A 15,603-nucleotide genomic window follows, 5' to 3' on the forward strand; every position below is an offset into this window, starting at 1 on the left:
CTATCCAGTATCTACCGGCTTATCTCATAACGGGTCTTGTTGGATATGATTCTTATTTTCTCATGACAAGTTCAAGAAGACATTCAAGTGTGCGTGGAAGAATTTCGGACCTCATCGACTTAACCGAATGGCATTCTTTTCTCCCAACAATTTGCTTTGCGTCGCACCGACACAGACATGTCTTATACCAAGCGAGTGGCCGCGTGGTTTGGGGCGCGTAGCTATCAGCTTGCATTCGGGAGGTAGTGGGTTCGAACCCCAATGTCGACAGCCCTCAAGATGGTTTTCGGTGGTTTCTCATTGTCAGGAATAGTTGTTTAAGTTAATAATAATAAATATACCAGTAATATTCCGAATAAGGTGGTGAACACCATACAGCTAGACAGCAGGCCCATCACGATCAGCGAGCAATACTGTGGAACGAAACCAGAAGGCAAGGTCGTGGTAGGTACACGGACATTAGGTTGAATAGGGTAAATAAATATATCCCCTTTTTTTGAAAACAACGTTAGAGCAGAGCATATGTATTTTCAAAATTGGTATCGAAAAATTTAGTTATAACAACAGGATTAAAGTAAAGTGTTACAATTTTCCCTTTTTTGTTGTTGTGATACTCAAAAGAAACAATTTCGTACAACATCTAAGACCAACAAGGCCATTCAGCGAGTAGTTTCAATATGATTAGGCACAATAGTGATCCTGACTAAAATTTCTACTATTTTTACACGATAGGAAACAACACCCTTTGCATTACAGTAGGAAAGTGCACAAATATATTAAAGATCGTAACCCAAAAGAAGGTACAAAATTTGAGGGAAAATCACTGATTGTAATAATACCTACAGTACACATACGGAGTGAATAAAATCACTAAGATTGTACAAAGATTATCGACGATCGACAAAAATCTCACGACTAGAAGAAAGAAACAGAGTAATAAAGCACTTCTTACAAATGAAAGGGATCGAAGTAAAATGAACAATTTCACATGGAACAACGACTAGATCAGCACCAAAGTTGACGAGAAATGGTAAAACAGGCCAAAGCTAAAAGGAATTGGGATTTGTGAGCCACAATTTTATGAATCCCATAATACAATCTCTTTTGAAATCACCTTAATTGTACAAAATCGGTGTGAATGACACAACTAATTAATGACTGATCTAAAACATGATCATTTTCCAACTTTTGGTCCTTCACTTCTTTCTTTCTTTTGAGGATCAAAAGGGAATGACACAGTGGAAAGGTGAGGAGAGAGGATTAAAATGTCCGCGCACTGAAAATTCTTGACAGTTCCCACAAAATAGGTACATTCTATGAGACACCCATTATCAAATTCAAAATCATATGTCCACAGTTGAAGATACTGCCGCAACACTTTCCAAAATTCGGGAATTTCAAGGCTTGAAATGCTACCAAAATAGTTAGTCCCTGTTTCAAAAGAATTTTTACTGAAATGAAGTTTTGTATGTCAAGCCAGAAGGGCAACACCAATAACTCAAATATTCGTGTGCATGTTGTTTGCTCACCCACCTCGTTGTAGAAACCAGTTCGTAGACCAGAAGAAGTACAGTCTACTGTAGCTGTACAAGGACAAATAAATCCCTCCACATAAGTATCACCTCATATCCTAACTCGCCACAAATAAATTTTTTCTTCCCCCCCACCCCCACCTTAACTTTTCATTCCCGCCTGAAGGGCGAGGCGGGCTCCCTAGATCCACAAAGAAGATCAACGTGAGCTGTTCTAGGAGGAGGGTAGGGAACACAGAAAATGCGAGAAGGCTGACGTAATACGTGACGTGAGCGGAGGAAGGAAGGGAGCAAAACCATGCCCAGTAGGGATGGGCTAGAGCGCAGCTCGAGCAGCTCCAGCAGGTGATGTTACAGCTCGATGTTGGTCGAGCAGTACTGGAGCAGGAGTATGGCCCGCCATCTATGAGTGATATCCTTGTACTAAATCAGTTGCGTGGCAATCTTCTTTGCTCTTTGATGTCAAATACCGTGGTAATAAGATAAGTTTATATCGAAATATGTTGAATTATTAACGACTAATCCACTAGAATTACAAGAACATAATACCAGCTCTATGTGTCCAGTGATGCATTTTCGCAACATGCAATATGTACGGATTGTGAGATGTAATTTAAAAATCCTGAAAGTTTAGTTATATCCTATCTGGCTCAGGAATTCAGTTCTGTTCAAATTTTCTTATTATTATTACTATTCTCCCTCCTTTCCCTTTTCCTAGTTAGCATATACGGCAGCAAAGTAATTATAAATTGAATGGATACAAATTAAATATCGAAGGTCCCGTCGTACCAATGGTGTATTGTATACAGTCATGTCTTCATGTAGGAGAAATAGTACTATAGCACTATAATAAAATGAAAAGAATATGTTATTAAAATGTTACATCCAATGATCAGAAGAACCAGAATTGGAAGTAGCAACCAAGTAACGACAGACAAACCACAGAAATATTATCACTATGCAGAGCTCATCTTCATGTCGAGCACTCAGTCCCATTTGATAACAAAAAGTTATTCTGGGAATATATGGGTTTAACAAACTGATGCGTCCACTACGACTTGTGGTACGTCTGTACTTCTGTAGAATGATCGCTAATTATTACTCTACTACAACGTAGTGCCGGAATGTGAAGAACAAAGATAATTAGTGAAGACGGAAGTGTGTCTCGAGTCACACGACACACACGCCCTGCTTCGAGTGCATGCAAACCTTCGTCACGAAGAAATTTTGCGCTGCTCGATCTTGCTCGATCAAGCTCGACACAACAGTTCATGACGGCAGCACTCGAACCTGCTCGAGCAGGCGATCGAGTGGCACATCCGTAATGCCCAGTAAACGAAGAGCCAGCCGGGCGAGTCGACGGACAGCTGATCAGATGCGACACATAGCAGCAAGCGGCTCGCAGAATGCAGGATAGCAGGATCACGAAACATGTAAGATAGGCGAAGAAAAGTAGAGTCCCAAGTCACACAATGCAGCAGTGAGAGTACGTGATATCATTTTCACACCAGGCAAATGCTGGGGCTGTATCTTAATTAAGGCCACGGCCCCTTCCTTCCCACTCCTAACCTTTCACTATCCAATCGTCGCCACAAGACTTTCGTGTTTCGGTGCGACGTAATGCAAATTTATTTGAATCTATTTATTTATATATATATTTATTTATTTATTTATTTATTTATTTATTTATTTATTTATTTATTTATTTATTTATTTATTTATTTATTTATTTATTTATTTGCCGGGATTAGTAGCTCAAATAGTTGAGCGCTGGCCTTCTGTCCCCAACTTGGAAGGTTCAATCCTGGCTCAGTCCGGTGGTATTTGAAGGTGCTCAAATACGTCGATTCAATACTGGTACGATTTCCAGCTCTGCCACGAAATTGAAAAGTGGTATGAGGGCTGGAATGGGGTCCAGTAAGCCTCGCGAGGTCAGCTGAATAGAGGGGGTTCGGTTCACATCTGAGCCATCCTCGAAGTGGTTTTCCGTGCTTTCCCACTTCTCCTCCAGGTGAATGCAAGAATGGTACCTAACTTAAGGCCACGCCCAGTTCCTTCCCTCTTCCTTTTCTATCCCCTCCAATCTTACCATCCCCCCCACAAGGCCCCTGTTCAGCATAGCAGGTGAGGCAACACGGGCGAGGTACTGGTCTTCCTCCCCAGTTGGATCATCGACCCAATGTCTAACGTTCCAGGTCATTGCCCTTGAGGGGGTAGAGGTGGGATCCCTCGCTGAGTCCGAGGGAAAAACCAACCCTGGAGGGTAAACAGATTAAGAAATAGAATAATAATTGTACCGGGCGGTACATCTCCACGCCGCTAATTCAAACATTGCGCCAGTTGAAACTCCTCTACAGGAGAAAGCCTGAACTTTAACAACCATATTAATTCTAAGGTTTCTCAGAAGATGTCGCTACTGTAAATTTTGAAGTGTTCTGAACTGTGTCTATTTCGATTTATGTTTGTTTGCTCTGTAGCAAGAAGTGTGGACATTCTCTTCTACATGTCACTACATAAAAACTATAACTGTGCACTCTGGTGCGAAGTTAACGAACTGTTTTTGAAGAAATTTTGTATCCCTAAGTTTGTTCGTTGTTAAATTTCTTTCTTTCATCTTTTGGGTTGGCAATATTAATCTCTGTTTCCGCCAGTTTTGAATGCAGCCAATCCCGAATTTTCTTAATTAATTTTCCTCCAATCCTAGGTTTCTTGTTCATGCTGTGTGTAACTTTTGGTGTTAGCCAATAAAGTGAAGGGGTGTGGCTCTTTTATTTCATGAAAGGCCTCGAAGTTTCCTTGGGGTATAAAACTGCTGAGGTTCATGGCTCGTGGCCACTTCATCGACATCTTGCTTAGTGTGTGATTATGTAGCAGGGGGCGGGAAGCGCCCCTTTCTTTGGGCAGCAGTTCTCCTACAAGGTAATGGCCATTTAATAACTTTATTTCTTGCTAGCTCTGCAGTTTAACCCTCGGGGCAGGTTCTAAACTTTTCTCATGTAACCTATCCTTAAAATGTAATAGACATTTGGTAAAATTTTGGCTCTTTAACTATAAATTGAGATAGAGAGTGCCTAACCCTCTCGAGCTCCCACTCATATTGTTTTGAGGTGACTACGTTTTCATTACCGTTTTTCTTCTCTTCGTAATGTAAATAAGTTTTCTTATCGTGTCACCTCCTTAGTATGGGATTAGCCCTTGCGTAAGCGGCCTAGTGCCAAGTAGGTTTTAAAAGTGTATTAGGAGTGGAAGCTACGCCTCCATTCAACTCAGAATTTTGGGCCATGTAATTGACCTGTTTCTTTAATGAATAGGCCTCAGTAGGTTGGGTATTATTACCCCTGTTCTAGTGTGCCTGGAGGGAAGATTGAAGGTGGAGTTTGGTGTGGCCTTTGAGTAGGCTTGAACTTTGAGAGCGGGTTTGCTCTTTCTTAAAAATGCACTTTCTGTGTGCCTCGAGGAGGCTTAACTGGGTAATTGGGAGCAAGTGCTCCTTGGCATGATTGGGGTTTTCTGCCCCTTTGTTGAACTTTGTACATAGGTAAAGTTGGGCTCATTGCTCAAGGATTGTGAGTCTGGGGCTCGAAGCCCAAATCCAGTAACAAACTGTAATTGTACATTCTTAATTTGTTGATATGCTACTGGGTCCCTGTTGTACTTGTTATTTCTTGATCTTGAAAAGAAAATATAACCTTTGTTAAATTTTAAATTAACTTTAATTTCGTAGTTGAGACATATTCCAGCCCGCACCTTCTTTCACCTCTGCTGGTCCACCAAAACATGGTAACAATAATAATAATCAGAAGAAGAAATAACACTACGTTTAATGATTTCTACCATATTCGCGAGCATTATATAAACAGTATGGTTGTACTAAGGCCATAAAGAAGCAGGTGGTATTATTATTCGGATGACTATGATATTTTCGTTAGTTAGATTACCTACCTCCGAAAAAAATAAGGGGCTTGTGAACCACCCTATATATGTGCCAACAATACTCTACTTCCAGAGAGCCTACAGTGACAGGAATATACGAATATGACGACTGCTTCTGGGTGCTAGAGGAACCACAGACTGGACAGAAATATTCAAAACAAAATTATTATCACGATTATAATAATCTCGGTGGCAATAATGAGATTTTTCTTTTACGAAACTTGTGGGTTGTTCTGGGTCCTTTGGAAAACACGCATTGGTGGCAGAATGAATAAATAATACCACGAAAGGTTTTGTGGAAACCAAATAATAGTAAGGAGGCGAACTGAGCTTAAATGTAATAGTGACATTGTAGTTTCTCCATTGCATAAACCACCGATTATCTAACCTTTGTCATTTAGTGTCAATATGCATTACAAATTAAGAGGGTACTGAAAGTCGGAAGACATTTGATTTAACTGGAAGGAAATTATAAGTTATTATGAGTATACACGATCCCAACATACACATATTTCACAATTTGATGTTGCTTAAGTAGTGACGATCGCTAAAAACTTTCATGTGGGTGATAAGAGTTACTTACAACAAACCCTACGAGTGTCCACATGAACTATTCCCCTGGCTGGCAGATGTACCGGGTCGTCAAGTGCGGAGCACGCGTCCAGGTCACAGGCTTTCACCAGTGAATTCACAATGAACGCTTTGCTGTGCCCGGAGCCCCTGTAACATTCAACAGGTACACATTTCAGCTGTGACGTTCTTTAGCGTGTAAATGAAATAAAATAATAATAATAATAATAATAATAATAATAATAATAATAATAATAATAATAATAATAATAATAATAATAATAATCTCGGTGGCAATAATGAGATTTTTATTTTACGAAACTTGTGGGTTGTTCTGGGTCCTTTGGAAAACACATATTGGTGGCAGAATGAATAAATAATACCACGAAAGGTTTTGTGTAAACGAAATAATAGTAAGGAGGTGAACTGAGCTTAAATGTAATAGTGACATTGTAGTTTCTCCACTGCATAAACTACCGATTATCTAACCTTTGTCATTATTATAAGTGTTCTGTTTGAGTCATCGTTCCATAGACTGGTTTGATGCAGCTCTCCATGCCACACTATCCTGTGCTAACCTTTTCATTTCTACGTAACTATTGCATCCTACATCTGCTCTAATCTGCTTGTCATATTCATACCTTGATCTACCCGTACCGTTCTTACCCACAACACTTCCCTCCAAAAACCAACTGCAGAAGTACTGGGTGTCTTAAAATGTGTCCTATCATAATATCTCTTCTTCTCGTCAAATTTAGCCAAATTGATCTCCTCTCACCAATTTGATGCAGTATCTCTTCATTCGTGATTCGATCTACCCATCTCACCTTCAGAATTCTTCTGTAACACCACATTTCAAAAGCTTCTATTCTCCTTCTTTCTGAGCTGGTTATCGTCCATATTTCATTTCCATACAATGCCACGCTCCAGATAAAAGTCTTCAGAAACATCTTTCTAATTCCTCTATCAATGTTTGAAGTAAGCAAATTTATCTTCTTAAGAAAGCTCTCCCTTGCTTGTGCTAATCTGCATTTTATGTCCTCCTTACTTCTGCCATCGTTAGTTATTTTACTACGCAAGTAACAATATTCGCCTACCTTCGTTCGAGGCAATCCATTACTATTGTTTTGGACTTATTTATTTTCATCTTGTACTCCTTACCCAAGACTTCATCCATACCATTCAGCAACTTCTCGAGATCTTCTGCAGTCTCAGATAAAATAACAATATCACTAGATACTTTTGGACAGTTCTGCAGCATCCGGACCCCGGTGGCCCCTGGACGAGGCCTGATCCGGTGAGTGACGTCACTGCACGGTACGGGCTGATAGCTAAGAGCGTGCCCGTTAGCTAATTTGGTTAAGAGCGTGCTCTTAACCTTACATGACCTTACGCTGAATACATGTCCTGGCTTTACTTTACAGACTTCGGGTTCAACCCTAAGCTTAAGGGCCTAAGACCCAAGTTCCATGCCAAAAATTGCAAGCTTACCCTGTGGTTAAGAGGGGGAGCTTAGACTTAAGGGGGCTTGGAGATGAACTAATAACAAGATGGCGGCTATAAGACTTAATACATATGCGTTATTCATAGGGGTGTAACATTGGAAGCTTGGAGCTGAACTAGGAACAAGATGACGGCCATAATTCTTAATATGTATGTTTTATTCATAGAGGGCGTATTGTCGGAAGGTGACTTCGGGGAACTCTTAGTTGAACTAAGAAGATGACGGTGGCTGTACAGGGGACTAGGGAGGTGGTGTAAGGCTTAATACATGTACTTTATTCATATTTTTAGTGTCTGTAACTTGGACTTTGACCTAAATGGGAGATCGAGTTTGGAACCCCCTTGAACTAAAATAGAACTACTGCGGGACTAACTTCTGGCACGTCAGCTACTCTAAAATGTATTTAGCAGGACCTTAAGACAATATCATTACTAATAGTTGACCCAAACCGATTTTGAGCCTGGGACTCCCTTCAACAAGAAAAGAACGTCTATGGGACTAAATTCCGGCACTTCGGTGTATCTAAAAGCCGTTAATAGGACATAAACATTATTAATATTCGACGCAAAACAGAGAACGAGTCTGGGGCGTCCTTGAAGAAAAGTAACATTAGTCGAAATATCTAACCTACACAGAGATCGAGTCTAGGACTCCCTTGAACAAAAGAAGACCGAATATGGAACTTGGAACTCTCTTAGACTGAAGCTCAACATTAACCAGGAAAATCGAACACTAGATTTTTTCTTGGACTGAACCGACCAGACTAGGATTCGAACCCGCAGCTCCTCTACTTGTGTAGCTAACAAGCATAACTGCACATTAAAAGCTTGTGCGTTCAATTGAAACAGCACAGCTCAAGTGCTACTGTTTAATTCGATACACTTAACGTTTGAGCTGCGGGAAATCACCAACCCCACTAGGATTCGAACTTGGAGCTCACTTGGACTCAGAACTATAAAGGCACCTCGATCCAAGTTCGGAAACAAGTGAAAGCTCCGCCAATACTTTGTACCTGACAGAAACTTGTTGCAAACCTGATACAGCTCAAGTTGATAATGTGAAAGTAAACATAATATTCACATACACCATCTTGTCAAAAGAATCCTGAAACCCATCTTTATACCTAAACTGTAGCCCAGATATAATTACATCTGTCGCTGCTGCAACAAAAGGCGGCTCAATGCTCGATGGTGCTCAGTCAGCGCTACAACATACTTACTGAAAGGGTGGAGCAAGGATGCTTACTGACTTTGAACGTCATTTTGTTGTATCAGTAAACAGTCAGTCAGGGCTATTTCTGCCCTTCTCAAGTTGCCCAAGTTGACTGTTAAGGTCCTGATTTTCAAGTGGAAACGGGAATACAGATCGAAAATAAAGGCACTATCGGGATGGCGACGTGTGTTGGTCAGGAAATACGGTTGAGCTTTGAAGAAGGTAGTACGGAAAATCTAACAACATGATCTGATACCATCACGCGTGAAATCCTCACCATGACTGTGCGCCAGGAGATTCGAAGATTGGGTTTCAAGGCTCAGGCACCAGCTTATAAACCGAACTTTTTACCGGTGAACACTAAGCCCATCATTTGGAGGTGTAAGGAGTGCCACCTGAGGTCCTTTGGCGACTGAAGAATCGTGATTTTGAGAACCGAATCATCCTTTACAGTGTGGCAGTCAGATGGAAGGGTTTGGGTGTGAACAGCACCCAGAGGAGTTGAGATGAGGGTCTAGGGGTGCTTTTTACAAAAAGGACTTAGTTTTCTCCTCATAATACAGAGCAGTTTAAAGGCAGAACGACGACATCACTCTAGACCCGAACGGCCATCATCACTAAATACATATGCCACAGTGCTGCAGGAAGTATGGTATTACATTCCCTCGGGGAAGTTCCAGCAAGAGACCTGAGCTTAGAGCACAGTTTCTGTTTTTTTTTTTTTTTTTTTTTTTTTTTTTTTCAGATGGGCATTGCACTTCACCAACCTACAGTTTCTTCATTAAATGAAATCCATCAAATGTTCAACCACATTGTAGAATAAATTGTTTGATTCCTCACCAGGGGCTACTAATAGCCTGTACTCCCCAGTATCGGCAGTTACGTGCGGTCAGCGCGTCCGCCAAGTAGTCGACTGCCATGAAGTGGCTGCACGCATGCACTGGAAGAAATAAATTTGCTGACATCAGTAATAGAAGTTATAACAATACTTTTGTTTATTCTTGGGTAGATCACCCACATAGTCACTGTGTCACTTATTCATTCATTATATCAAACAACCAATCTGTAATTTAGTGTTTTTATCATTCATTCTCCCTTTCATTTATACAGTCTTTCTATCGCCTATTCAGTCACTCGCTCACTATTTCACTCACCCACTCAGCGGTTCATTCACACAACAATCTGTTACACACTCAATTACTCATACAGCCTTTCTATCACTCATTAAAGAATTCACTTACCCATCGACGCACTCAGCCATTCTATCACTCACTCATTCATTCCGCAATTCGTACTCTAACTCACTCATTCGTTTATTCTGTTCATCATTCATCTGTAACTCACTCTGTCGCTCACTAACTTACAGTATTCATTCATTAATTCATTTATTTTATCACTATTACTTCCAAGCAAAATACTCAGTACAATATTACTTGATAGTCTAAGTTTAGTTGATAAAACGGTTAATGAATGTTGAAAAGTAGTTTATCATTTTTACGTTCGAATGAAAGTAGATCATTTTCAAGGTTTCATTAAAATAAAATTTGTCAATTGTTTCATTACCGATGAAAAATGCATTAGGATTGACTGTACATTGTTAGAGAAAAATAATTTAACATAAACAGAAAATCAAGGTATATTTGATCTTGTGAATATTTCCATATACATGTGATGGAAGACAGTGGAACATTTTGCAACATATTACGGGCACTTGGACGTGAAACCTGCATGCTGTAAGGACTCTTTTGTAGTCTCGTTCGGAATACATACAAAATACCATCTATTTAAGTCTCTTAGTTCATAAACAGGAGTGGGAATAGCAACAAAACACGTTTAAAATTCAAATTTCTGCCTCAACTTTTGCACCAATTTTTACAGAACAAATCAGTAATAATGTCTTTCTGTTTATTCAAGTTAGCAGCACTACTAATTATAATAAAGACTGACAAGTGTATCCAGAAAGTATTTTTGCCTATTTAAATGAAATGGCGTATGGCTTTTAGTGCCCGGAGTGTCCGAGGACAAGTTCGGCTCGCCAGATGCAGATCTTTTGATTTGACACCCGTAGGCGACCTGCGCGTCGTGATGACGATGAAATGATGATGAAGACACATACACCCAGCCCCCGTGCCAGCGAAATTTAACCAATTATGGTTAAAATTCCCGACCCTGCCGGTAATCGAACCCGGGACCACAGTGACCAAAGGCCACCACGCTAACCATTTAGCCATGGAGTTTTTCGCTATTGAAATTGGCACTCAAAACGAAAGTAGTTTTCCCTTAAATATGTTGTGGATAGTGCCTTAATAATATTTTAGAGAGAAGTACTTTTTTTGCAAAACTTCCTTTCAGCTTACAGCCAATTAAGGAAGTGCACTCAGTTTGATGTAGCTCTTATGGTCCCTGAGAAAGTGGATCTAAAGATTTATTTCTGTACTTTACTGGAAATATAGTGTTAGCTGGAAGTGATAGTGGAGTTGCCATGTTTATATAGCCATTTAGAATGCAAGTCTGGTCAGGTGGTGCTGGTGTTAATAGTCACAGCAGGTGCCTCCCCGACCGACCACATAGTAGTATCGATGCTACCGTCCACTTCCACAGGTGCATTCGACGCGTCCGCGCTCGAAACCGCCCTTTGGCATTTGCGCTGACGAAATTCCTTTGATCCTGCGCACTCTGTTTTTGATTCTGAAGAGATTAATTTAGTCTCATTTTGTTAGTAATTTAGTCCTCTTATCCAGCTAGCGTCAACTCAGTGCGGAGCAATTTCCGAGCCAGCTGAACGAGGATGGAGGGTATATGCTTGACGTAATACGTACTGAAAGCCAGTGGGGAATACACATAATTCTCACACTACACGACTTTCAAGCCTGTGTTCCTTTCAATAAACGCCCGGATCCCAAAATGTTAGTTACTTAATCGCGAAAATGTACCTATTCAGGGCATATTGCACAATGCTCAATTTTTCCCTTGTTGATGAATAATTTGGTTGCCTTGTTAATCTGTGTCCTGATCATTCCATTTGATCCCTGCTCCAAATAATAACAATAATATAGTCATTCTTTCTTCCTTTCTTTCTTTCCTAATCCGTTTATTCTCCAGGGTTGGTGTTTCCCTCGGACTCAGCGAAGGATCTCACCCCTACCGCCTCAAGGGCAGCGTCCTTGAGCATGATACTTTAGGTCGGGGACACAACTGACGAGGCGGCCTCACCTGCTTTGCTGAACGGGAGTCTTGTGTGGAGGGGATTGGAAGGGATGGACAAAGAAGAGGGAATGAAGCGCCCGTGGCTTTCAGTTAGGTACCATCCCGGCATTTGCCTGGATGAGAAATGGGAAACCACAGAAACACATTTCGAGGATGGCTGAGGAGGGAATCGAAACCGATCTCTACTCAGTTGACCTCCCGAGGCTGACTGAACCCCGTTCCAATCCTCGTACCTCTTTGGTAATTTCGGGAATCGGGCGTGGCGACAAATCACACTAGCCACTACACCGCAGAGGTGGACATAATAATATAATATAATAATATAATACTGCAAGTACCGCTACGGTATGCAAGCCGCCTGTCCGACACTCTCTTCCCATGTGGCAGCCAGCCGTCCCGTGCGGAGCAAGTAAGGCTTGCTTGCTTGCTAGAGTTACTACTTAAAGACGTCTGCTCTCATCATTCGTTTAGTAATAAGTTGCTTTCGCTTGTTTTGTTTTAAACTTGGACATCCCGAAAATTTGACGAAAATTCCACATTTTTCGGAAGTGACGTCCGTCGCTAACAGATTCATCAGATGAAATGGGTTTACATCGTTTTATAGGATATATCCTAACCTTCCAAACGACACTTCGTTTTTTGAAATCGGCCTGACGATTCCGAAATTATAACGATTGTCTTCGAGCATGGTAGTAGTAGGGCAAAGGGGTTCACACAGCGGGCCAATCAGAGCCACGGATCGGGTCACGTGACTGCTGACGTCACAGCTGCCATCTTTAAACAAGAGTGCATCGCCAGTGCTGCCATCCTTATGGCACTAAACCTCATAGCTGCTACCTTACGCACTTAGTGGCGGGCAATTTGAAATTCCACGTGCTTTCTCGGCTGCTGTCAAGGTGACAGCTGTTATCTTTAAACAAGACAGCATCGTGCTGGCAACTTGACGGGGCTAAAACTTCATGGCTGCCACCTTATGCACGTAGGCACGTGAAATTTGAAATTCCACGACTATCATCTTTAACTACGTAGGCTAAACTAAGTAAATGGTTATGCTTTATTGACTTCGGAGGAGTAAGGGGGGCTTAAAGATGTAATCCTCTTTCCCCTATCTCCCCGTCCAAAAAGTAGGGGATGGGGAGATGCGCTCTCTTCGTAGAGGTCCACCGCCTTGGTAGTCCTCCACCAAAAAAATATTGCCCGGCTAAAAAGCTAGGCACGGCCGCCTCTCTCTTCGGAGAGATTGGCAAAGAATAGACACTATGCACTGCCTTTTTCATTGCATCGGAAAGCGGGTGGAAGGTGCGCAGACCGATGAGCAGTAGATAGAGGGGAGGTGCGCGCGCACATGCGATCGTTGAACGCTCTGGCGGAAGAAGTTTAGTGCGATAGTCGATGTATATACTTATCGATAGGTGCGCGCGCACGCATGCGAACGTTGTACACTCTAGCTGAAAAAAGGTTAGTACGTTAGTCGATGCATGCATAATCGATAGGTGACGCGTACAAGCACTAGCGGTAGAAAATAAAAAACTTACTGACACTCTGTTCTCGAGATTTTTAAACATCGCTATTCTTACTGCTGCAATGTTCACAATTTTCAAACATGGCTACTCTTAGTGCTGCTATATTGACAGATTCTAAACTTATTCCTCCTACTGATTGCTGCAAGGCTAGAATCGATCACTATACTCGATGTCGTTACCTACAACACGTGTTGAGAACACTGATTGTTATGTTCAGAACACTAAATAACTGATGAAAACATGTTTACAGCATAGCATACCTTTGTCGTAAGAAGATGTATTCGAACAGAAAAAATTCTTACTGCTGCTATGATCACAAGATTTTTAAACATTGCTATTCTTAGTGCCGTTCTGTTAACAAGATTCTTAAACATAGCTATTATTAGTAGTGCTGTCTCGACTGATTCTAACCTTATTGCTGCTACAGTATGCTGCAAGACTAGAATCGAACACTCTGCTAGATGTCGTTACCTACAACACTTGTTCAGAACACTGACTGTTGTCCTCAGAACATTAAATAACTGATTAAAACATGTTTTCTGCTTAGCAGGGAACACTATTGTAGGTGACGACACAAGCTCGGTGATCACAAATTTACAAAATATAAATACAGCTAACGTGCATCATTTCCCAAGTGCGAAAATCAGAAACCGCGTAGCCATTCGCTCGGTAAACGGCAATTTACAAAATATGAATACAGTTAACGTACAACTCCTATTATTGGATAAGTGCGAAAATCAGAAACCGCGGAAACACATATTGCTCTAAACGCGCAGCTAACTCGCTCGCTGATCGCAAATTCACAAAATATAAATACAGCTAACGTACATCTCCCATTATTTGCCAAGTGCAAAAATCAGGAAACGCAGAAATCAAACCGCGTAGCCAAACCACTCGGTGAACGCTAATTTACTAAATATGAATACTGCTAACGTACATAGTCTGTTATTTGCCAAGTGTGAACATCAGAAACCGCGGAAACACAAACCGCGTAGCCAAATCGCTCGGTAAACGCTAAATTACAAAATATGAATTAAGCTAACGCATAAATTCTATAATTTGCCAAGTGCGTAATCAGAAACCGCGGAAACACATACCGCGTAGCTAAATCCCTCGGTAAACTCTAATTTACAATGTATGAATACAGCTAACGTACATGTTCTATTATTTGCCCAATGCGAAAATCAGAAAACGCGGAAACACATTGCTCTAAACGCGCAGCTAACTCGCTCGGTAAATGCTAATTTACACAATATACATACAACTAACGTACATCTCCCATTATTTGCCAAGTGCGAAAATCAGAAACCGCGGAAATACAAACCGCGTAGCCAACTTGCTCGGTAAACGCTAATTTACAAAATATGAATACAGCTAACGTACATCTCCTATTACTTCCCAAGTGCGAAAATCAGAAACCTCGGAAACACAAACCGCGTAGCCAACTCGCTCAGTAAACGCTAATGTGCAAAATATAAATACAGCGAACATACATCTTCTATTATTTGACAAGAACAAAAGTCAGAAACCGCGGAAACACAAACCACGTAGCCAAATCGCTCGGTAAACGCTAATTTACAAAATATGAATACAGCTAACGTACATATCCTATTATTTCCAAGTGCAAAAATCAGAAACCCTCGGAAACACAAACGGAGTATCCAACTCGCTCGGTAAACGCTAATTTAAAAAATATGAATACAGCTAACGTACATCTTCTATTATTCGACAAGAACAAAAATCAGAAACCGCGGAAACACAAACCGCGTAACCAAATCACTCGGTAACGCTAATTTACAAAATATGAAATCAGCTAACGTACAACATCTATCATTTGCCAAGTGCGTAATCAGACACCGTGGGAACACATACCGCGTGGCCAACTCGATCGGTAAACGCTAATTTACAAAACATGCATACAGTTAACGTACATGTTCTATTATTTGCCAAGTGCGAAAATCAGTAACCGCGGAAACACATACTGCGTAGCTAACTCGCTCTGTAAACACTAATTTACAAAATATACCTCTCTCCTTATTTTATACACTGATATACGCACACACATCACTCCTTTTTCGAAAAACAGAACACACAGACAAGATGTTGAGAGGTAGATTTTACA

The 15,603-nt window shown here is 41.0% G+C and overlaps 1 protein-coding gene across 1 annotated transcript in view; it reads right to left on the minus strand.

The window, feature by feature from the left end:
- Positions 1-15,603, minus strand: part of LOC136876268 (inactive pancreatic lipase-related protein 1-like) — a 343,437-nt gene that overhangs the window by 11,460 nt on the left and 316,374 nt on the right. Inside the window, exon 9 of the mRNA XM_068228354.1 lies at positions 6,049-6,185. Coding sequence (XP_068084455.1) covers positions 6,049-6,185 — 137 coding nt within the window. The remainder of the gene's footprint in view (positions 1-6,048; positions 6,186-15,603) is intronic.

The sequence above is a fragment of the Anabrus simplex genome, chromosome 6 (assembly GCF_040414725.1).
Source record: "Anabrus simplex isolate iqAnaSimp1 chromosome 6, ASM4041472v1, whole genome shotgun sequence".
NCBI classification, from domain to species: Eukaryota; Metazoa; Arthropoda; class Insecta; order Orthoptera; family Tettigoniidae; genus Anabrus; species Anabrus simplex.